This window comes from Clytia hemisphaerica, unplaced genomic scaffold (assembly GCF_902728285.1).
Source record: "Clytia hemisphaerica strain Z4C2 unplaced genomic scaffold, Clytia hemisphaerica genome assembly, whole genome shotgun sequence".
Classification (NCBI taxonomy): Eukaryota; Metazoa; Cnidaria; class Hydrozoa; order Leptothecata; family Clytiidae; genus Clytia; species Clytia hemisphaerica.
This window is the reverse complement of record NW_027103553.1, coordinates 167,021-191,542: the sequence shown is the minus strand read 5'-3', so window position 1 is coordinate 191,542 and position 24,522 is coordinate 167,021. Positions and strand designations below refer to the sequence as shown.

At 37.0% G+C, this 24,522-nt stretch overlaps 1 protein-coding gene across 2 annotated transcripts in view; it reads left to right on the top strand.

The window, feature by feature from the left end:
- Window positions 1-19,856, top strand: part of LOC136800349 (uncharacterized) — a 30,282-nt gene extending 10,426 nt beyond the window's left edge. For both annotated transcript variants that reach the window (XM_067056984.1, XM_067056983.1), the window contains exons 6-23: window positions 838-1,075; window positions 1,984-2,072; window positions 2,713-2,962; window positions 3,154-3,215; window positions 3,717-3,985; window positions 4,946-5,089; window positions 5,506-5,628; window positions 6,124-6,300; window positions 7,403-7,981; window positions 8,650-8,681; window positions 9,174-9,424; window positions 11,332-11,458; window positions 12,697-12,758; window positions 13,201-14,257; window positions 14,627-15,184; window positions 15,882-15,974; window positions 16,395-16,555; window positions 18,953-19,856. In XM_067056984.1, the coding sequence (XP_066913085.1) occupies window positions 838-1,075; window positions 1,984-2,072; window positions 2,713-2,962; window positions 3,154-3,215; window positions 3,717-3,985; window positions 4,946-5,089; window positions 5,506-5,628; window positions 6,124-6,300; window positions 7,403-7,981; window positions 8,650-8,681; window positions 9,174-9,424; window positions 11,332-11,458; window positions 12,697-12,758; window positions 13,201-14,257; window positions 14,627-15,184; window positions 15,882-15,974; window positions 16,395-16,555; window positions 18,953-19,468 (4,788 nt within the window). In that variant the 3' untranslated portion in view covers window positions 19,469-19,856. The remainder of the gene's footprint in view (window positions 1-837; window positions 1,076-1,983; window positions 2,073-2,712; window positions 2,963-3,153; window positions 3,216-3,716; window positions 3,986-4,945; window positions 5,090-5,505; window positions 5,629-6,123; window positions 6,301-7,402; window positions 7,982-8,649; window positions 8,682-9,173; window positions 9,425-11,331; window positions 11,459-12,696; window positions 12,759-13,200; window positions 14,258-14,626; window positions 15,185-15,881; window positions 15,975-16,394; window positions 16,556-18,952) is intronic.
- Window positions 19,857-24,522: the final 4,666 nt, after the last annotated feature.

Sequence of the window (24,522 nt, the reverse complement as noted above, 5' to 3'; positions counted from 1 at the left end):
TAAAATTTAACAATCATAGTTTTACGATCTTTTCCCACACGATGGGCCCTGTCAATGTCACTTGCCTCTAAGTTGATATTCAAATCCTTACAAACCTCAGTCACCTTAGTCACACAATCTGCACTTGACTCGTTTACATCTTTTGGAATTCCATTGATCCTCAGGCAGCTTCTGCGTGAATATTGCTCCTGAGCATCATTTTGCTTTGTTAAAAAGTTTACTGAACTGTTTAGTACTGCGTTTTTATCCTGAAGGATCTGTAAATTTTCCTCTAAGTATAGAATTCTCTCTTCGTGGTTAGTAGATTCCTTTTCTAAAGAGGCAATCTTTGCATCCTGGTATACAATTTTGTCATTTAAAGTTTGGAATAGATCTCTGATTTCAGCTAAATCATCCTTCGAAGCAACAGTTTCAAGTTTTTTGTCAATGGCTTCAAACATTTTTGTGACTTCAGTAGAACTCCTTGTCTTTGCTTGACTCATATTACCAAAACCAATCAATACAACAAGCCAAATAACAATAAGAAAAAAACCACAAGAATATTAGCCAGCCAAAAGATTAAGCCATAAAATTCAAAACGCCCCTTTTTCCTTGACACGTCAGTTATCCGAGAGCATGACCGTTCACTACAGGGATCACTACACTGCAGGGATCGTCGAGGATTTTTATGTCCTTTTTTTCTGAGAAATTCAATATTTCTGCATATTCTCCAGCAACTTTTGAGCCCCTTCCAAACACGGATTTTCCCAAAGCAAGACTAACGCTGGACGCCTCTGGATGCCTCTGGATAATCTGCCTTTCCATTCTTACCCAAAAACCTTTCTCTCATTTCTCAAGGTAACAAACCATGTCAGCGGTATAAAAGCAGGCATGAAAATTGAATGCTTGGACATCAATAACCCCATCAATTATTGTGTAGCTACCATCATTAACTTACAATCACATCGTGTTTGTCTACGTTATGATGGGTTTGGGACTGACCCCTCTCACGATTTCTGGTGTAATTTCCAAGCAGAAGAATTGTTTCCTATTGGATGGTGTGCAAGGAATAATTATCATCTGCAACCGCCCACAGGTTAGTTTACAATTCGCACGCTATTTCGATGAAGTAATCTTTTAAGAGTCTGCTTTTAAGAGGACACTTGGCACATTCAACATTACAACACTGCCAATGAGTTATTTGATGCTCTCAGATCATGCTCACACGTTACTGTTCCGTTTCGCTCCGGTTTGATTTTCGTTACGGATTGAGTGGGTTCATATTGGTTTCGGCACGTTTCGGAGCAAGAAAACGGAGCAGTTCCGTTCTGATGAAAAAAGTGAAGCGAAAGCGTTTCGATCTGTTTTCCTTTGAAACGTCTTCTGTTTTGACGTTTCGAATTTTGACGTTCACACTTGTTTCGGAACCGTTTCGTTTCGGAACGGAACAGAACCGTAACGTCTGAACATGGTCTCAAAGCTTTCTTCAACTGTTCTTCCGTACAAAATGACCCTCCAGGACCCTCAATAGACCTTTCCATGAATTACGTCACGAACATCACTTGCCTCCTATTCAAAAACAATTTCCATGGGAAAAGCTTTTATGAGTAGAAAGTAGTTGTAATAAAACCCGCTGGAAGTTAATCATTATGGCAATAATTTCAAAACGAGGCAAGTGATGTTCGCGACGTAATTTATGAAAAGGTCTATTAAAACAAGTCGGATTTTTGTTCCGTTTCTGGCAGTTTTAACTGAATTGCCATCAGGCTTAGAAATGATTTTGACAATTCATTACAATAACCTTTTTTCTATACTTAGCAACCTTCGTGTATCTGAAAAGTGGCGTATCATGTAGGGAGTAACAATTTTGTTTTAAAACAATATTTTGAAAAAAGCAGAAAACATTAAATTTTGCTTCCCTAACAAAGAAAAGCTAAAGTTTCCCCCTTTCTTTCCCATAGTGGACATGATGATTTCATGTTTCTTTTTTGTGTTTCTCTCCAGGGATAACATGCACACATGACGAATGGAAAGCCTTCCTATCCACCACCCTCACTGGCGCCCTAGCCGCCCCAGAGGAGCTTTTCAAAAAGGTAATGTAATAGATTTTGCATGTATAGTTAAATGATTGATTATTGAAAAATTGCTTTCTAACTACAGTTTGACGAATCATGCGACTTGTTACTGAATGCTATGAACAAAGAAAAAACTGAGAGTAGAGCAACTGTTGACAAATTGGTTTAACAACAAATACATGTCAACAAATTATTAGTTTGACTGCAAATATCTAACGAAGATAAATCTAGTTTTCTTTCATTTAAGACCATCAGTAAGAATACTTTTGAAATGTCCAAGAAGATTAATACCATGTTCTGTTACTGTAGTTTAAGTTATATATATTGGGTCACCTTACTGAATTTACAAATCGGACTCTTCGACTTAATCACAATCTCAATAGATAGGATCCAGACTTTATATGACTTGGTTCAATGTTCTCTATGCTAGACTTTTTTCATCAAGGGAAATTCGTCAACTCTCTCCAATTCGAATTTCTATTATTCTGATCATTCTGTAATTCGAACTGAACTATCTGCCTTCTCAGCTGGATAGTGATTTAAAGTACTCTCTGTAATTCGAATATTTCTCTAATTCGAATAAAATTTTTGTTTCCTTGAAGATCGAATTAGAGAGAGTCAACCTATACTTTTAAATTTCTTTTTCTGTATATAACAGCCTGAGAATCGTCGTCAATTACGATGTCACAGTTTTGTACCGGGTGACCGAGTCGAAGTCATACATCCAGAACGTCAAGACTTAATTGTACCGGCCAAGGTCACCAAATCCCTTGGTCCGTATTACTTTTTGGTGACGACCGACTTTCTTCCGCATGTTCCAAGCAAAACAATATACGGATACGCTGATTGTCCGGACATTTATCTCCATGGTTACTGTGAATCAAGAGGCCTGGAATTGACTTTTACAGGTACCAGTTTTTCTGTTATTCCGCTATTGCGGCACCGTACAAACTTTTAATAATTGTAATTGATGGATGTGAGAAGTGAACTTTAATTAAAAACTTTGAATTATAGTTTTTCTTTCCAACTGTCAGGCATCTCAACTCAACTCTTTAGTTTCGATCATTCGTTTGAACAGCTGCAATTATTTTCTCAACAGGTCAAAACGAGAAAGGTGAGATGATCAGAAATAAAGACAGCATGATTGAAAATAACAGCAAGGTTCGTGTCTCTGAAAACTTTGTAGTCACTGAGCTTTATAGACCCTGGAGGCAGTTTTTCAGTACCGGCCAAGTAAAATCTTCTTTTGATCGGAGTTTTATTTTAATGTCGTATGTGTAAATGCATCGAGAGCGCTAGATCTACTTTTCCTCGAATACTTTTGATGATGTAGCGCCGTTTGTTAGACGTTTATTTTAACCCACCTTGCAACGGCTTCTTTGCGGGTACCACTTTCAAAAGAACTCCCATCAAAGATCATAAGGTGCCACTTATTCGTAGGGACTGGCAAGAAAAGGGGGATTGGCGCCTTTTTGGTTGCTTTGTTAACAATCAAATGACTCAGTATTTCCCATGAATAAACAAAGCGTGAAGACCTTGGGCGACAAGCTTCTTTCAGATTGAAAAGAATGCCAAGGAAGATTTCAGACCCCCCAGATTTCACACTATGCTTTGTTCCAAATTAAATATAACAATTTTTCTTGATATCTTGGAATTTTACAGAGGAGCCGTGTGAATAATTTCCGTCTGGCACATAAAATGGAGGCCGTCGACGGCGAAACGACGCGCGTCGGAACGGTAGCGGAAATTTTCGGACGCATCGCAATGTTGGTTTTCGATGGTACAAGCAAGAGGAAATTCTTCGATAAAAATTCAACGGAAGTGCATCCGATTTGTTGGAGCGAGCGCACCAAGGGATGTCTTCACACGCCGTACGGGCCGGTTGATTTCCGTAATAAAACGGTGACCGTCGGCCTTAATCCAAATGTCAAGTAAGTTTACTTAACTCTTCCCGTTTTTTAATTTTCTATCGATCGATTGATATCATGGAGTAGACTGAACTAAACTAAACTTAAGAAGTGAAATTTCTAATTGTATTCTTCGCCACGGCATGACGTCAGAACTGGGGTACAACAGAACACTTACTAAAGATTAATTATGTGTTTTCAGTAAACATAATCTTTTAGTGAGTTAAACCATAGTGTTTATTTTACCCTCGAAATTATTAAATCTTATTGTTTGAAAAAGGATGTCACATGACTTTCCGTGGCAAAGAATAGGGGGGGATGTTAGGACTAATTTTTTAAGCCCATTTGTCAAAAGTTGCCATTGGGTATAAAAAGAAGAAAAATTCATGTAAAAACCCTGTGGAACTTTTTTCAAGGTTGCCACGGGTAGGGTGCCACCACCGCTCCGCCAGCAAAATTGAAATTTCAAAAATTTTTAAAACATAGCGAAGTGACCCCTCATTTGAAAGGTATTTTCATGCTGATTAAGAAAATCAATATTGTAAGGGTGAAAGACACTCTCACAAGAAGTAACTTAAGAAAAACGATCAAAAAATTGCGTTTTTAGCAAAATCCTCAAAATTTTGCCAACTGTTGGAAATTACTTTTTGTGACAGTGTTATTCAACCTCATTATATTGATTTTCTTAACCAGCATGAAAATACCTTTCAAATGAGGGGTCACTTCACTATGTTTTGAAAATTTTTGAAATTTCGATTTTGCTGGCGGAGCCAAGGTGGCACCCTGCCCGTGGCAACCTTGAAAAGGGTACCACAGGGTTTTAACATAATTTTTTCTTCTTTTTATACCCAAAGGCAACTTTTGACAAATGGGTTAAGAATTTATGCCATTTTTGCAAAATAACATCCCCCCCTACAAAGAATGAGTTTCTTTGTTTAAGATACTTTGTACAAGAGCATTAAAACTGTTTGTTTTGTTTTTCAGGCCTAACACGATAACGTCTGCAGCATCTTTCAAAACATTCCAACAAAAAACTTGTCCGGGAAATTCCGCCAGTGATTCGCCAACCAAACCATCTGTCGGACAACCTGTGTCCGAAGATAAACCATCTTCTTCATGTCATGCAATGTGAGAATATTTAATATATTCATTTTCTCAGTTTCACTCTTATATCTTATATTATGTTAAAGGGATTTTAGGGAAAATTAATCGACTTTCTTTTCTTGTGCCAATGAAAAGCTTGTGTTTGAAATCCACTTTCCTTGAAGAACGACTTAAAGGGAAGTTTATCCAGGCTTGTGTTTCTTCGTTGCAATCAAATTATCGCTTTCTAAACGTACGATTTTCTGAAAACTATCCTTTAAAAGTAAAGTTACAACATTATCGACAGCTTAATAAAGATTATACTGACTAAAGACCACCGTACTCTCTGTTTTGACTTCATGTTCTCTGTATGAAACAGCAGAGAAATGACTCAAAATGGCTTAAGTAGTACATTCTCGGAGGTAAATGATTGAATATTATAAATCTGCTGAAAATTTCAGGGAAGTCATGAACGACTCACAAGAGACATCCGAAGTTGAGATATTGCATGGATCACCGGCCAGCCCAAGTTTCCATAACGCTTTGGAGCAAAAGAAAAGTGATCTGGATCAGTTCATCGTGTGGTAAGGATCGAGTCTCTTCCTTTTTGCTTCTTTTAAGCTGCACGTGTCCTAAAGTTTACCGTTTATCGTTTTGTATAAGATTCAACTGTCACTTTTCTATCAGGAAAAAAGCAGGAAAGCTTCGGCAAGTTAGGCTGTTTCGTTAGATTTTCCGTACCGTTAGAAATAAACCTTTTTCAATTTCATGCCGGTTATCTCGGGAAAAACAGCAGAAAGTTGCCGTAAAAGTCAGTGGGATTTTAGTGCAGGAAGTAGAATCTTATGCGAAACGACGGTGTTTATGAACATGCAGTGAAAAGGAAACAGGTTGACGGTGTACAAAATAATTTTTTCGGCTTTATTTCGGTTCAAAGTGCCCAAACTTTTATAACTTTTATAACGGAGAGTTGAAGAGCGCTGGTTTTGAGTGCTAGTTTGAAATACGTTGGGCTTTCTTACCTTGCAAACACTACTAAAATCCACTTAAGCAGAACTTATCTTCCTCTCATAACGCAGGTTATTGAACAAGTACGAGATCGATCCGGAAGACAGATGTTCCGTAGTGAAAGGTGACCTGGTGGATAGTTTCCAGGCTTACACGAATCGTGTGTTATCGCCACGTTGGTTCACTTCCATCTATAAGTTGTTTCCTCGTGTAACAAGCACACGGAAATTGGTCAATGATCGATTCGTGTATCCTTTTCATGGAACCGTTTCGCTTTTCTTTGAATGAGTTATCATCGCCTCCTTGATGATTTCAAATCAGTATTGTCGTTTCTAAACAAAAAAAATGATATGGCGATATTTGACGTTTTTGATCAATATCTGGAAGTAACGTTTTAATCATTTTATCAAAACTTTTGATTCAATGAACCAAATTTGATAAACGACCTACCAAACTTTAAGTTTATCTTTCTTCTTTCCAGTAGGGAAGGATTCAATTTGCTAAAAGTCAAAGAACACGAGAAAATATAGCTTAAGGGAACTTATTTTGGCGGGAACTAATTTTGGCGAATTTGGCGAATTTAGACAAAATTCGCCAAAATTAGTTTCCGCCAAAATTAAATATTTTGCTCACTCGCCAAAATAAGTTCTCCCCAAAATTAAATTTCTTGGTATTTTGCCTAAATAACTTCTTGAGTTCACAAATAAGGCCTCAAATAAGGCAAAATAGAACAGATTTACGCTGTCATTCGCCAAAATTAGTTCCTGCCAAAATTAAAAAAATTCATCAATCGTCAAAATAAGTTCTCGCCAAAATTAAAAATTTTCAGGATTTTTGCCGCTCGTCAAAATAAGTTCCCGCCAAAATTAGTTCCCGCCAAAATTAGTTCCCTTAAGGTAGCTGAAGGAGGGAAACGTTTTTGTGTCTCAACAGGTAAGAGGAGAGAAATAAAGTAAGCTAAATTAGTTTGGCATCAGTTACAGTGCTCCTGGGTTGGGTACATACTAGCGAGTTTATGTATTCGAGATAAATCGAGGGGGACGGTATAAAGCAAAGCAAATTCCACTTTGCTCGACGACGGTAAAAACACCAAGATACCGTCGTCTATTTAGGTGAGCAAAGGCGACATAGAGCAATACATCAACTATCGACTTTGTTTTGTATCGATTTCACTTACCGTCGCCCTCGATATCCTCCGATACATAAACTCGGTACTTTGCGATACAGGGCAGTAATCTAGTAGGGTGAGCTACTGAGGCCTGTGGTGATCTTCAGCTTAAAATAACTAAAAAAGAGATCTAAAATAATCATTTTGTTGTCCTTGACTGTTGTTATATTTTGCACTATTAGAAATTGTTTGAAATTTTTACGACAGAGGGCGCCAGAGAAAAATATTGGAGCTGTTTACGTTAAAGATGCAGTGGAGTTTCTAAACATGAAGAATTTTGCTGTCCAATTAGGTACAGATCGATTGGTAGCTTTCGTGTCGCTCGTCACACGACCCAACGTTCCTCACAACACGCAAGACATCTTCGCGACCGGTTACGCACCAGAGGGTTCGGGTGTTTTCGTCATTTCTGCAACTTTGAATAGCAATGATTTTACATTGGTCAATTTCACATTCCATTTTGAACAAATCGTGTGCCCACCGCCCATTCCACGTTTATCGAATTTCAACGAGTTTCGCGCTGCAATGATTTTATGTAAACAAGCTTCGTTGTGTAATAGCGTTGACATGGCAACCAAATCATTATCACGTGGTCGTAAGATGGCAAACAATTGTAGCATAGTGGCATACCCACATCGAGGCAACTGGTGTGTTAATTGTAAGATGATGAAAGGGAAAACGAGTGCATCAACATCTTCAAGTCAAAGTCAACAACCACCCCAATATGATGTTTTGAGTGAGGTGTTGGAAGAATCATTAAGGTATCGCAATGGACCTTTTCATAAATTACGTCACGAACATCACTTGCCACGTATTCAAACAATTACCATGGTGATTATGTCCCTTGAGATATTAAATGATTTTTTATGAATATAAAGTAGTTTTAATAAAATCCACTGGGAGTAAATCATCATGACAATAATTTCAAAACGAGGCAAGTGATGTTCGTAACGTCATTTATGAAAAAGTCTATTGTTTTTTCGGCAAATAAGGTTAGGTATGGGTATGGCTCTTGAAATGATTTGTGAGTCACAAAATAATGAATACTTACAACAAACAGCAATCTTCCAGGCCTTCAAATCTTCATTTAACATAAGCTTAAATCAAAGTTTAAGTTTCATTTCAAACCGTCTTCGATTCCGTACGATATGGGCTATACTCTGAAAGACCAAACAAGGTTCAAGATGGCGGTGTTCCTCCTGCCCTACAGATATTTTTAGTTTATATTAGTTTATAACTAACAGGAAACTAAATCTTCCTAAAGTCAAATATTTCCATGCCAAGTTTATTTGAAGGTGTCTCACTTTACGCTACCTCCCCTCTACCAAGATGACTGAATTTGTCAATCGAACATCATAATCGCAGATCGAGAAGTAACCATGATATTTTCACCATACTCTTCTTAAAATCGGATTATCTTTTTTTGTAGTGATGATGGCTTTGACATTGGGTCTATGAAAGGTAACCTTTTTTGCTTTTTGTTTATTTTTTAATACTATCCGGTTTTTATCGGTTTTGTTTTTGAATAAGAGTGATATCGTTTGCTTACTCATCAATTTGATTCACAAGCTTTTCACATTGAACTGACACAGATGTGGAGCAAGATTGATCAGAAAGAGGAAAAGAAAGACATAGCATAATATAACAATAGGCAGACGCTGTCTTGATATAAGATATGTGTCTGATATGAAACGGGAACACTTATGTAAAAATAAAACCTTTAATGTTAGAGGAAAGTGAATAATTCAATATAAATTTTCACCGTGAATATCTTTTAGTTACTTGACACTAAATCCCTGGTTTCTTTTTGCTGATTCGAAATTCTTACCTTTGAGCTCCTATGATTAAATGGAAATGCCGTGTTACTCGAACTGATTGGTCTGATAGGTTGTTGTTTAGATTTCTATGAGGTATAAATTAGGTTACTACTAGGATATCCTTTTTCATTTCCAGATGAAGAAGATCCAAACCTCGAAATCAAAATATTCTTCAACAAAACATGTCACCCGGGTTTACTTCTGAATCCAGATAAAATTTCACAAATCGCCCCTCATACGCCTCAAGAAAAACCGCCCCAAGCTCTCAAATATTTAATCGAACGCTTAATAGAAGTTTCCATCAACAAAGACAAGTTTCTGGAGATCCTGGAGGTGGCTTTTGGTAATCGACTATTCAACAAAACTAAAGATAAAGTCATCAAAAAGGTACAGTGCAGTGTGTCCGAAAATAAAACTAAAGATAAAGTCATCAAAAAGGTACAATACAGTGTGTCCGAAAATAAAACTAAAGATAAAGTCATCAAAAAGGTACAGTGCAGTGTGTCCGAAAACAAAACTAAAGATAAAGTCATCAAAAAGGTACAATACAGTGTGTCCGAAAATAAAACTAAAGATAAAGTCATCAAAAAGGTACAGTGTAGTGTGTCCGAAAATAAAACTAAAGATAAAGTCATCAAAAAGGTACAGTACAGTGTGTCCGAAAATAAAACCAAAGATAAAGTCATCAAAAAGGTACAGTACAGTGTGTCCGAGAATAAAACTAAAGATAAAGTCATCAAAAAGGTACAGTACAGTGTGTCCGAGAATAAAACTAAAGATAAAGTCATCAAAAAGGTACAGTACAGTGTGTCCGAGAATAAAACTAAAGATAAAGTCATCAAAAAGGTACAGTGCAGTGTGTCCGAAAATAAAACTAAAGATAAAGTCATCAAAAAGGTACAGTACAGGGTGTCAAAAAATAAAACTAAAGATAAAGTCATCAAAAAGGTACAGTGCAGTGTGTCTGAAAATAAAACTAAAGATAAAGTCATCAAAAAGGTACAGTGCAGTGTGTCCGAAAATAAAACTAAAGATAAAGTCATCAAAAAGGTACAGTGCAGTGTGTCCGAAAATAAAACTAAAGATAAAGTCATCAAAAAGGTACAGTACAGTGTGTCAAAAAATAAAACTAAAGATAAAGTCATCAAAAAGGTACAGTGCAGTGTGTCCGAAAATAAAACTAAAGATAAAGTCATCAAAAAGGTACAGTGCAGTGTGTCCGAAAATAAAACTAAAGATAAAGTCATCAAAAAGATACAGTGCAGTGTGTCCGAAAATAAAACTAAAGATAAAGTCATCAAAAGGTACAGTGCAGTGTGTCCGAAAATAAAACTAAAGATAAAGTCATCAAAAAGGTACAGTGCAGTGTGTCCGAAAATAAAACTAAAGATAAAGTTATCAAAAAGGTACAGTGCAGTGTGTCCGAAAATAAAACTAAAGATAAAGTCATCAAAAAGGTACAGTGCAGTGTGTCCGAAAATAAAACTAAAGATAAAGTCATCAAAAGGTACAGTGCAGTGTGTCCGAAAATAAAACTAAAGATAAAGTCATCAAAAAGGTACAGTACAGTGTGTCAAAAAATAAAACTAAAGATAAAGTCATCAAAAAGGTACAGTGCAGTGTGTCCGAAAATAAAACTAAAGATAAAGTCATCAAAAAGGTACAGTGCAGTGTGTCCGAAAATAAAACTAAAGATAAAGTCATCAAAAAGATACAGTGCAGTGTGTCCGAAAATAAAACTAAAGATAAAGTCATCAAAAAGGTACAGTGCAGTGTGTCTGAAAATAAAACTAATGCATAATGCGACATCTTTGCTGGAAGTAGGTCGCAGTTCAGTACCGGCAATTTTTTCGGTCAAGCCAAAAACCGAAACGACGAGGTGAAAGATAGGCTTGATCGATCAGATTGCCGACACCGAACTATAGTCTACGTATCAAAGATGGTGGATTATTTTGAATCAAATAGGAACGGAGTAGCTCTCTATCTAGCGTTTTACCTTATCGGGGAAAACTTCGTCGGGGAAAATTTTCGTCGGTGAAAATTTTCGTCGGGGAAAAATTCGTCACTTGCTGGTAGTTGGTAAACGCATTAAGGCCGGGGGAAATTTTCGTCGGGGAAAATATTCGTCGCTTGTCCAAAATTTCGTCACTTTTCCCCGACGAAGTTTTCCCCGATAAGGAGTAAGTCGTTATCTGTCTCGAAGATATTTAAACGTACATGAATCGACGTTTTCTGTGGAATGTGCTACTTTTCAATGGCCGTCATGTGATCTCCAAGTTTTCTTTATTTTCCAGGGCTTATTCCGATTTAATTCACGACTAAAAGTGCTCCGTTTCATTCGACGATTAACGAAATATTTAAAATGTTGCAATACGTTTCTTTCTGTGGACACAACAACCCAATGTTCTGAAAACTGCAGAGGTAAGCACATTAAGGAGAATTTTGTTTGCTTTGACAGTTAACCCAAACTATGATGCGTCAGAATTCGCATCGAAGAAAACCTGTACACTGTGAGCCAGGGACTGTTTTCTCTCGGGATGGGGGAGCACTGACCTTGACGTCACACGGGGATGTGCCGCTGGAAAAATTTTTCTAAAAGTTAAACCGGTCAGATATGAATTTTGGGTAAAATGGTGACCCTTACAGAAATTTTCTAACTTTTACCCTGAAAAATTGTCCAAATAACCAAAAGTTGACCCTGTCAGATACACATCTTGAAAATTAGTAGATTTCTGACTCTGTAAGATATCTTCAGAGCCTAACAAAGGTACCCTGACCAGCGGCACGTTCCGTACCCAGTCTTACCTAAGTGCCCCCCTGCTCCGGGTGTTTTCTATTTTTCACGGTCTCAGAATCTTCCTCACTTTCTTACGTTTCCTCCATTCACCTTATCTAAGGGGCCATTCAAAAGTAAGTTCGTCCAAATTTCCCTATTTTCAGACCCCCCTCCCCCCTTGTTCGTCAGCGTTCGTTTTGAAGTACCCCCCCCCTTTGTACGTTCGTTTTTATCTTAAAATTTTTACCCACCCCCCCCCATTTTAGCGTTATTCTTTAATCTTATCGCACCTTAAGTTTTTGCTCTCTAATTATCTTATAATTGCTAAACAATTATAACATACACAATTGTTTAGCTATATTCTTTAATTCACAATTAGAATAGGCAGGTCAAAAAGGGGGCCGTCTAAACTAGAGCTTAGGGGAGTAACAATTATCTTCGGTTATCAATTCAAAGAAAAAATGTAATTAGGAGATAGATAGAAAAAGATTCTTCATAGACTAAGTTAAAAGTCACGCTTGTGACAAGCATCCCCCGCAAAAGCGAACGTACACAGATCGACTTGACCCCCTCCCCCCCCCCCGTTCGTTTTCGTTCGCTTTTTTTCTTGTATTTGGTTTTTCTTGTATTTGGTTAACGGAAAAAACTGCTTCCTTTGTTAGAGATAAATTTAAGCTTTGAGGAAGAAATGTAATTTTAACCCAAATGTTCACTTAAAAATCCAAAACTCTCAAATTGATAATTTCTCATGTTTAAGAATACGTTAAGAATATTTCATCCTCAATTTTGGCACTTTCTTAAGAATACTTGACCCTCATCCAAAGTACACTATTCTTATAAAAAAGCGTATATTGGCTGTAATGTATTCACCCACATTTTTTAGGTCGAGATGATGTTCTTCATAAGAAAAAACAGCTGGATATCGCAATAGGTTATATGGACGAGGTAAAGCCTTGGTTACACTTCCCAAATTAAATTCTATATTTCATATATATTTTTCCCTTACTACAGTGAAGTCTCTTTAAATCGAACCTTTATAACTCGAATGTCTCCTTAACTCGTACAAGCGTTCTAGTCTCTTAAGTTTACAATGCCAAATAAACCTTACTCCATAACTCGGACAAAGTTGTGTTCCAGTTATGGAGACTCCACTGTATAATTTAATGGCATAACTATGAAAGGAAAAAGTGTGATTGTGTGATTGTTCTTTCTCGCTAAATTATTTTTCTCGTCTAACTTTACTGTTAAAAGGAGTTTATATTATTTGGTGACGCGATCAATTCTGAATCTTTCTCACACGCCCTTATTATTAATGTCAATGAGATTTTACCATTCTCTGTCCATGAAAAAAAAACACTTAAATATAAAAAAAATATATTCCATTCAGCATACCAATCATTCTTCACCGCTTCAAAGACCAGGCAAATTAAATCCCGGACATGCCATGAAACCCGGACAGCCAAGCAACGTGCAAGTGTTATACCAACTTCCGCCCTCAATGTCTTCCGCCCCTCACATGTCATCCAGCTCACCACAACAGCAAATTGTCGTGCAAACATCTTTACAACAACGATTCCCTCAAGGGACGCAATTTTTCCTCCCTCAAAACCATGGCAACCTCACCTACATGGTGGTCTCCAATAGAGACAAGATGACGTCATCGGTTCAGAGTCCACCTTATCAACAAAATGTACCCACATTGAATCACCCTCAACATAAAAACATCACTAGCCCACCAGCTGCAGGTGTGACTCAGATGTTAGCAAATGTTACCAAATCGAATCTCGTTTCAGACATTGATCAGCCGAACATAAAAAGTTCGGCTCACGGCACTATGGTGAAGCGGGAACAAGCAATGCATTATGACCAGCGACCTATGGATGATCGACAGGAGCAAGACGTGTCACGCTCTCAGTACGGACCTATCGTGCAGACCAAAGATAAAGGACATCACATCCACGTCCATAAAGTACAACACGGTAACGCGCGTGTTAAATACGTAGAGTTCAAACCGGCACGGGATGGCGTCTCCGCGCAAGGGGGCCACAACACTCAATACTATAACCCTAGCAACCAACAACATTTATCTGTTCACACCCCGCACCACCACCAACAACAAGCACCGCCTTCTTCGGCTAAAAGCCCGCTTCACAGCCCACCCGCTCTACGACCGCCACCTGCCCTTCCACCGCGCTCTATCGCGTTACATAGCCCGCCATCTTTGGTCCCCTCACCTGATGTTAGGCCTCGCTTTGATTATCGCACGCATCAAGGGGTGCGAAGTCCTGTACAAGTCACCAATTTCACCGTCAATGCGAAACATTGTGGTGGAAAGACCATTTTGAATTTGCCTCGTTTCGTCCAAAAGAACAATGGCACTGGAAAACCGACGGTTCTTCAAGCCTTCCGTACTATGCCTGATAAAATGGGCCCGCAACACTCAGGTCAGTTCGATCTTTTTCTAGTAACTTAATTTTGAATAATATTCCCTTCCAATTTTTATTCTTGGAATTGATTTGCGAAAACTGAAAACGTAGAAACAGCACAGAGAGCACAAAAGGGACTTTTTCATGAAATCCTTGCCATCTCTGGATACATGTTTTTTCTTTTAGAAGCATAACGTTTATAAGCATATGCAGGCTCAGTTTTTGGTACCTAAACAATGGCTCTATTGTTTGAGAACAATAGAATGCTAAGCATAATGCGAGCCTGACATAGGGAGAGACACTTGCTTATAAAAAAAAACATGTATTTAAAGAATCATTTTTCCGCTTATTCCAACCTAACCTAAGAGTACTTTTCTCATATCGCAGGATCTTCGTCATCCATTCCGACGACAACGGCCGTTACCATGACGATGACGTATATTCCCATCCAGACGACGAACACGAACAACAAATTACTCTACGTGCCCGTCCACAGTCAATCATCCAATCACCGACAACCGGTTATGTTGTATCCCGGTAATCCGCCAATCAAAAATGGGAAACCGATCGGATTACCACATCAACTGTTGCAAGGCAACAAGAATGTTTTAGTTATGCCTAGCAACAAAATGGATGGTGCTTTCACTACGGTTCGCATTCAAGGGACGTCTCAAAACACAGTACAAAGTCCGCAAATGACGTCATCATCATCGAATGTCCGACATCCAGCAGCCAATGAACAGCTAAAGAATGATCACGTGATAGGTGATAAGCCTATCAAAATAGAGCGTATGGATGATGACTCCATTAAAAGAGGAGGAAGAGTTGAGGAAAAAGAGAACGAGAATAATAAACGAACCTTTCAACAAATGAGCCATGAGAATCATTTGCAAAACAACGACTTGGTACCAGTGCACAAGAAGAAACGCGGTCGACCGCCCTCGTGTGAGTTTCATGAATCTTTTGTCTGTTTTCAGGGCCCGTGGAAGCATTTTCATATTAGCCATTGTTCATTGTTCTTCCGTCTCAGTGAATTATTTAAAGAGGCTTTTTCGTCTCAAAATTCTGCATAATTCTCCAAAAGACGGCAAGACGTCTCAGAGAACAATCTTGCTTCGACCACTGGTCAGCCCATTGTAATGGCAATGACGTCATTTGAGATCGCTCATGTTTTATGGTCCTGTTTGGCCGGTAGTTCTAGGTGTGGACCTAGGAGCGCCATGACCCTTACCGTCCTACCGTCCTATTTTTTTTGCCCAAGCCAAGTTGAGATTGGCATTCTTTCTTAGTTGGGGCGTGTACACGCATTTGAAATCAAAAATATATTTGTTGTGGATTTTCATTAATGGTGCAAAAGGGATAATATGGGAGACATGAACCGATTACCCAAAAATTTCCAAATGAGAGTATCTAGATTATTCTCTAGTCAAGGAAATCTTAAAATGAGATTGCTGTCCTCCCGGCTGCTACAGGCCTGTCTAGTTATGTCATCTTTGTCATTAAAAATATCCTTAAACAAAACTATTCGAACAAATGTTTGCCCACGGACGGGGCGTGCTACTAATCTTAGAATAGTAAGATATGGGTTCATTTGTTAATGTTAAGGATGGAACATTGGTTATTAATTTATTTCTGTTTTCAGCGAGCAAACTGCCACACAAAAGTTTCCGACCAGCAGACAACACTAATCCTATCACCTTGGCTAACCGTGTCCTGAAAGATGCGTTCTATAAAAGTAAGTCAATGTATTGTAGATTCTATTCCACCTCAACAAACATCATTAGCGAGGTTATGTATCTGAAATTCTCTACTTCTACGGTTAGTAGCAGCGAGGGAAATGACCAGTAAGGCAAGTAATGACGGGTGTAAACAAGTTCGATATTTGACGTACGACATTATGTCGACTTTGCTTATACGGCGTTTTGGTGTTTTTCCCGTACAGTCCAAAGTAGACAACGACATGTCGCCTCTGGTGACGACGCGCATGCCCGCAACCGTAGCCGTCTCTCTATTTAGTTATAAGTCTCAAGGGCTTTTGATGTTTGCGACGACGGGAACCGTGTAGTTATTATTGTCGTTTCATATTTCTCGATATTTCCCTGGAATTTTCATGAACAGTTTGTAATTTATATATATTTTTTCGTTTGATTCGTAGAGCAACAGCAAATTCAGAACCAGCTACAAAGTTACATCGATGAACCACTATCCAAATGTCCGGAATTGCCGGAAAACCCAGAACATTGGACGTCCGGTGAATTGCTCAAATTCCTCTCGGTCACGGATTGTGCTTCTTTTGCCGACATTCTGAAAGACGAGGTGATTTAGTCTTTCTTTTTCGAGAACGAGAACGATAATTTGTTATATTCACTCTTGGTCAGTAGCATGGCTGCAGAGGGTACCCTTTGCCGTTTTTACTTATAAAAACTGGAGGAAAATATCCAAAAAGAAGGAACGCTAAAATACACCCCCTTCTCACAGACTCGGTAGGATTTTTTCAGCCAATTAGCCTCCGTCTCGGAAGAGGACTGGGCCCGAATTTGCGGACGTTTTCACAGTTTCACTTTCGTTTTCGGCTATACGACAGCGTTTTCAAGCAGAAAGCAGAGGAAATCTGTGAAATTATGGCAGGGAATGCTAACCTATTTTTCCAGTGTTTCTCAAGATTGGAGCAAGATTATTGTTCTAGAAAGGCCTAAGAGTTTCAATCAGAAAAAACATTTATACCAAAGCTCCTTATTGATATGTGAAGGCTACCAAAAATAGCAATGTCCTCCATCAGAACAACTTTAACATAAGGGACAAGGACAGTCAAGAAGTCTACTTTGTTGAAAATTTGCACAAAATACTTAGAGAAAATGGTACTATGGAAGCCCATTCTATACTCCTAAATGATAGTTGAAAGATCAGCAGTTGAGAGGGTTGATTAAAATAGAACTCAAAGCACACAATAAAGTATACATATATATTTGTCCAGAAAGAACTGGCATGTTGTTTGCTTTGTTTTGGTGTTTAAAAATATGTACTTAGCAGTCCTAAAAAAATACAAATTCGAATATAATGAGGGCAATAAGTCTGGTTAAATGTTATTATATTTACAAGACAGGATTACTGAAAAAATACTACTGTATGTACTACTGATGAACTAAACTCAAAAACTAAAACTTTACCATAAATTTACATTACGACAATTTAAAAATCTATCTTTAATAGCAACAAAGAAAAAAACATGGCTCAAAGTTTTAGAGCTAGTCAGAGCTTCAATTCAGTAGGTATAGAGCTTTCAAAATTTGAAAACAGACACTGCATTGGTTACTACAAGACATACTATCCACACGGTTTTTTCGATTCATGAAAAAAATAAAGTATTTATCAAAAAAAGGTTCTCTTTTTTTTGGTAATCAATTCCAACAAACAACAATCAATATAACAGTTTTTTGAAAACCATCCCACAGTGTAAACATTATCAACCAACTAAACCTTACTAAACCCACACCGCCAAAATTGTAAAAATAAGTCAATATAGTTTCTATCAACAATTTCTCGTAAAATGTTTTTTTTCCGACACTCTGATACCAATCATGGCTGGAGGCATCATGTGTAGAGTGACTGTGTGGCATTTCATTGCTTTTAATGATCACGATACCAAACATCAACCAAACAAAACTGACGCCAAGCCAAATCTGTTGATTAAAAATTTCCATGAAAATTATAATTGAAACTTATCTCGTAAAATGCTTTTTTCAACATTCTGGAGGTGTTCAAAGTTAGAGGTATCATATGTAGAGCCAAGCAAAGCCAAAGTCATTTGCTATCCCATTTGCCATGAAATATATGAGTCAACAAATCAAACAAAAACCAACAAATCATGTCTCTTCACTTTCATGTCACATCGTGTTTATATGGGGTATCAGAAAGCCAATCCACAAGAAGAGCCATCTTCCTTTATTATGGAGTGTTCCAAAACTATTGGTAGGTTGTTTGGAAGTAAAGAAACCCACACAGTTTGTTTTATTTTGAAGATTTAACTTGAAAACAAACTGCATCTTTCCAGCAGAAACTCATGTTTCAACCTGCTACATAACATTGGTCAGTCGGGTCTGCTACTAACATGTAATAGTTTTATTATAGCCGAGTTTGAGAATCCGTAGGCAGAACTTGTATTATGTGTATAATTATGTCAGTCGACTTGAATCATGATACATTACTCACATTTCACTGGATGCATTTTCGCTGTGAAATTATCCGCAAAATTTTCTGACCGCGTTCTGAGACGGAGGCTAATAGGGATAAAAACAACGGACTGAAGCTCGACAGGGATTGATATTCCCATATTTTTATGGTCGAGGATTTCAATTCTTTTGTTTTTAAGTCAGAGAATTCAGTGGGGATGGGAAAAAAGCGTCATATTGTGCAGCGAGGATTGGTCTATTTGATCACTTTCAGTGGGGACAAAAATTGGAGGATAATTTTCCACTGGGGGCGATATTTTTGACAATTCTTCCAGTGAGAGGGGTTTCCAGTGGATTTGCGAGAAGGGGGCGCTAAATACAATCAACTCCTTCCTTTTTTCTCTTTTAAATTTCTATCTAGGACCTGTCCATTATACCATGCTGATCCTAAAATGATACTTTATAGAATTAGAAATTTTATAAGTTCAAACCAGCTTAGAATTGGGGAAGAAGTTTGAATACATAATTTTCTCTGTCACTGCAGGAAATCGATGGAAAATCATTTCTTTTGTTAACACGCGAAGCGCTGATGGAATTCAAAGGTATCCGTTTAGGTCCAGCTCTCAAAATTGTCGGTTATTCAGCGTATCTTCGAGCTAAAAGTCGAATCCTGAACATTGAACGAGTTTCGAATCGTCAAATACATAGAACTCCTTCTACGCATGTCCCAAACGTATCACGTGCTCAGATGACGTCACAAGAGAGAAAAGATAACACTGCATTGGAGGAATTCCCGAATAGCACGCCAACTTTGAGTAGAGAGGTTGAATCTAGCTCTTCCAAACTCCTGGACTCATGCCAATCAGAGACGATCACGACTTCAAAACCCGTTGTAGAAGAGAGAACTGAAAGCGACGTCTTAAATACTGAAAAGGAGGCCTCTAATATTGAAACAGAGGCTGTGGAATTTGAAAATGTTCCAGGAAGACATTGCATTGAAGATGACATTCCATTGCAAAAGAACAATTTCAGTGATGTTGTTGACGTCAAATCGAATTAGGGGACATCTTGATATAATTATTTTTTTTTTCAGTTTTGTCCACTGATCTTAATATATAAACCATGGAGAAAGTTCCTCGAGACCAAATCTTTTAAGTGTACTTTTTAGAAATTGATACCCTATTGTAGCACTACCCAAAAGCTGTGTAATGCATCGAGATCTACTTTTCCTTGAACACTTGTGATCTAGCGCCGTTTGACGCTAGACACTGACTTCTTTGAGGTTGCCCATCAAAGATGTTGGATATAACCCTTTGTGCAGGGTTTACAAAAGTCAGTTTTATACATGGCTTTTTAAATTTAGATAGTCTTCTATACTGTTATCATATTACGAATCATTTGGTTTTTGAGTTTGTCTCACATGGAAAGTATTTTAGTTGCTTCCAACCGACTGATTGCGCATCCTTTCCATAAGAACATTTGGCTTAAATTTTGGAATGGTACTTTAGAACACATTTAGGACAACCTGCTCCTTAGATATCCAAAATACTTAAGTATATCTCATCCTGGCCAATTTTAGATATTCAGTTTGCAGATAGCAAGACTTTTTATCGACATCTCAGGAACTCTAAACTTAAAAATATCAGTCAAATGTGAACAGCTGAGTCTGTGTCTGTATTTCATGCTAGTTCTTATTAAAAAAGTCGTCCCCTAATTGAGGAAAAAGTGCATAAATCTATTAGCATTCGCATGGAGTACTCACGAGTTAATCAACGAGAAGAAAATTCTCTTTGTCTTTTTCAATCATTAATAGGCATTTATTCCTCACTTCTGGAGACTTTTAATTGAACACTTAAAAGGATTACTTGCAATTAAGAATAGCTTGACGTGGCGGTAGAGTTTTGGAATGATAGGATCGTCTACTATCGAGGCAATGCTAGCATGAAAAATTCGCCTCTTGATTGGATATTGGGTGATTAGATCTATTATAAACTCAAAGAAAATGATAATTAAGAAATTCTTTTGAATAAGGTCACAGTTGGTTGCAAGATATATTTGCCACGACCCTTAGTTGTTTTTTTATTGACGTGACTTTTTAGCATACAATAGCTTTTATATGTATTCATTTATCAAAATCTATAGCAAATCAACAAGGCGGAATAATTGGAAGCATTTTTTTAACAGGCGTTGTCCATTGTGCTTTTGTTTTGTGCTTTGAAAACGAAGTTTTGTTTTTCAAAACAATCTCTGATAAGTAATCATTTTTTAATGAAAAGCTGCGTACTGGAAAGTTTTTTGCTAAATGAGTATGAGGTTGCATGGTGGCATGGTTGCTTAATGATTTCTAGCGTATTAGATTGAAAGTTGTTGTGGCTTCACGAGTATATACTGGAAAGGAAAGTGAATCTTTGGTATGTCCGTTCGTTTTTTAGTGAGGTCTGTTAGCACATAAGAACGTAAGAATACTTCAGATGGTGATAAAAGCATGAAATTTGGCACAGATGATCCTTAGAGGGTCTAAATTTTAATTTTAAACAGTAACACTAAATTTTGCAAGCTGGCCACCTGCTAGATGACGTCATCAGGTGGCTGTGCAAAAATTTATTTTTTTGAAAATATTAAAAATCTGATGGTTTTAGCGGAAAGAGCATGAAATGCTGATGAAAATTGAGGTATAAAACATGCCTTGAAAATCTTCCTATCAAAAGTTATGAAGATTGAAAGTTTTGTGATGGCGTTATCGCAAGCTTTTCCAGTCAAAACTTAATAAAACCTCGTAATTTTGGAACAAATTAACCAAATTTGATGTTATATACATGAATTCATAGGAAAATTTAGTGTTACTGTTTGAAATTAAGTTTTAGACCCTCTAAGGATCATCTGTGCTAAATTTCATGCTTTTATCACCATCTGAAGTATTTTTGTGACAAACCTCACTATTTCGTTTGTTGTCGAGTTTACTTATCTAGTGGTGTATTGTCAGCCGTCCACGCCCAGCCGCCCACGCTAAAGCCCAAAAGAGGGAGCCAATTTTGTTGATTGATAGTCGGTCTTTGATGTGGGAGCACCCCCAGTTGCGTTCAACTTCCCTTGCACGTAAACCTAAACATATTTCAGTTAGACCCGCCAATCCCCTAAAACGAGGCATGGTTCCGTAATCTCAAAATCTTTCAGTTGTTGAAAATGTTCAGGAACTTCAGAGCTTTAGCATGTCGGATTAGAATTTCTGCACCTAAGTGCCAGATAACGAGTTTATCTACGTTTATATTTCGAAAACGATGGATGTTGCGAGCATTAGTTGCTCTTTTTCAAAAGATAAAAGTGAAGAAAAAAATTCCCATATTGATGTAAAATATGGGCGACTCTTGATGGCGGTCATATATCTTTTAAAGCCCTTTAGATTGAGGAGCTCGAGTGACTTAGGGCAAGTCTCAAAAACCTAACAGTTTACCCTAAGTTTTTGCGACCAATAGCAGCCAGATTCAGAGATCTACTTAAAACTTCAAAGTACCTCTATACATTGAAGTTTATGAATCAGTTTGTGAACTAATTAAATATCACCCAAAAAATCCATAATTAAAGAAATTGTAATACAAAAAAAATAAAAAATACATACAGTATATGGCCCCCAAAACGGAGACGGCCCCCAAAACGGAGGTTTTCATTAAAATGAAGATTCTGACTTGTAGATTTATCAGAATTAAACGATTTTTGTTTATTTTGAAAGAATGATGGTTATACTTAAAAATGAGCATGTTTTTGCTGGTTTGAGACTGATTGAAAATAACATATTTGCGTCCAAAGGAAATATTTTAACACCAAAATTAGATAAAAATTGCATATAGCTCAGTCTAGCTCCTTGGATATTGAAAATAAGTTATGAAAACGGGGTATAGGAAACTTTCTACACCTAATGCCGTTCAGAAAATGCAAATACATCTGTGACTTTAGAGGATGGGTAAAAGATATAGCATCTTGAAGGTCAACCAGTATTTTGGAGCCCTAGAATCAGCATTGACAAAACCGAAAATTCTAAATATGAGAAAAAGCAAAAAATCTTGGAATTCTATTCCTATCACCTTGAGTTAATAGTTTATAACAAAAAATTAACATTGTATATAAAATTTTTCGCTGAATCTTTGAAGCTTAATATTTTCAGTTTCAGTTAAGCTTTTTTTCTAAAATTTTCACAGCTTATTCCATACATGAATGGAACTATTTTCAAAAGAGATTTGTTTTCAAAAACTTGATTAAGATGTTGTTAAATCAAAATTGTCATTTTGAAAATTTCTAAATTTTCAGTTTGGACTTTGCAATATCGAAAATCTTGAAATATTTCATAAAAATCATAAATTTTACATCCATCGGGTCGTAAATTTAAGCGGAAACACAAATATGTTCATAGTTTTTCCCCCTATTACCCCTGAGCTTAATAATTTGATTTTAACTACACCTCCGTTTTGGGGGCCCCAAACCTGCATTTTGACAACCAGGGGTATACTGTAAAAATTTTATCAAATAAATTTATGCCCAAAACCCTCTAAATCATATTTCAAAGCTATGGTCAAAATTTTGTATTCATATCTTTAAGATATCTCGAGAAATCGCTAAAATTTCAAACCTCCGTTTTGGGGGCCATTAGAAAAAAGCTACCTATCTTTAAGCGATTGAAAAATATTGTTGAAATTGAAAATTTTGAAAAAGAACTTCCAGGAAGTAAAGTAGAGATGTTAAAGGTTTTCATACAGCAAAAATTTTTGAAAAACTCTTTTCCTCTAGATTTGAGAGAAATTTCAAATTTGATGGCCGTTTTGGGGGCCACATACTGTATCCAATCTTCCCAAATTTGAACCAAAGATGCATCTAACTAAAATGCAACTTTTTGAAAAAAAGATTATCGAAATATTTGATAACGTCAGAAAATAAAATTTTTATTTGGAAACTTAAACATCATTAAGATGCATCTTTGGTCCAAATTTGACAAAGATTCGACATGTACTTATAGAGTTAGGGCTATTTTACAATTCATGACGTCACAATTTGACGACGTCATAATTCACACTTTTCTTAGTAATTAATTTTTAGGTTATTATTTAATTATGTCACACCGGACCTATGGGGATACAAAAATCCAAAAAAGCTTTGGGTTATTAATAGGGTTAAGGGAATCAATTTTTATGCAGAAAAAAAATTAACCTCAAAATTGTCCTGAAATCTCAACCTAATTCCCACCCTATTCAGCTAATTTGAAATATTTCATGTATTTTTCCAAATTTGTGCTTTTTTGAGCAGTTTTTCTTATTTAGCAATATATTGCCAAAAATACCTCTTAATGGCCAATTTGGCCATGGCCAATTTGGCCATATTGTACACCCCTGTCTCAGTGCCCCGGTGGCCTGATTTCAGTACATGATTTTTTTCAGTACATGGTTTCAGTACATGATTTTTTCCTACGTCACTGCAGTAATCAAATTTTTATTGCACTCATTTGTGAATTGAGATATAAATTGAATAAAGACAGCGACAATAAAAAACAGTTCTTGAATTCCCAAGCCATTTAGGATGATTACAAATGAGTGCAATAAAAATTTGATTACTGCAGTGACGTAGGAAAAAATCATGTACTGAAACCATGTACTGAAAAAAATCATGTACTGAAATCATGCCACCGGGGCACTGAGACAGGGGTGTTATTGTGTTTGATTATGAAAAATTGGGGGAATTTCAACATATTTAGGCTCAAAAAACGATCTCAGTCTTGAAAAGTCCACAGAAATTTGACAGACACTTGAAAATAACATATTAAAGAAGCATTTCCTCTCAAATATTTAATTTTATTCTTCCAAACCAGATCACTTTCGTTTTTTCAGATCCCTCATAATCCCCTAGAACCCACTCTTAGATCCTGAAAATCGGAATTGTAGTCCTATTGTAGTTTGGTTCTACTCATAAAACTTTGGCCTAAACTTAACATTCTAGATCTAAAGAGGATACAATAAAAAGTTTATATCTAGAATAGCGATTTTTCAAAAATTTAAAATATTCTTGAGTGATTTCAACAATTGTTTAACACCCAATAGAATTCTGCGACTAGATTTGACATCTACAAAAATA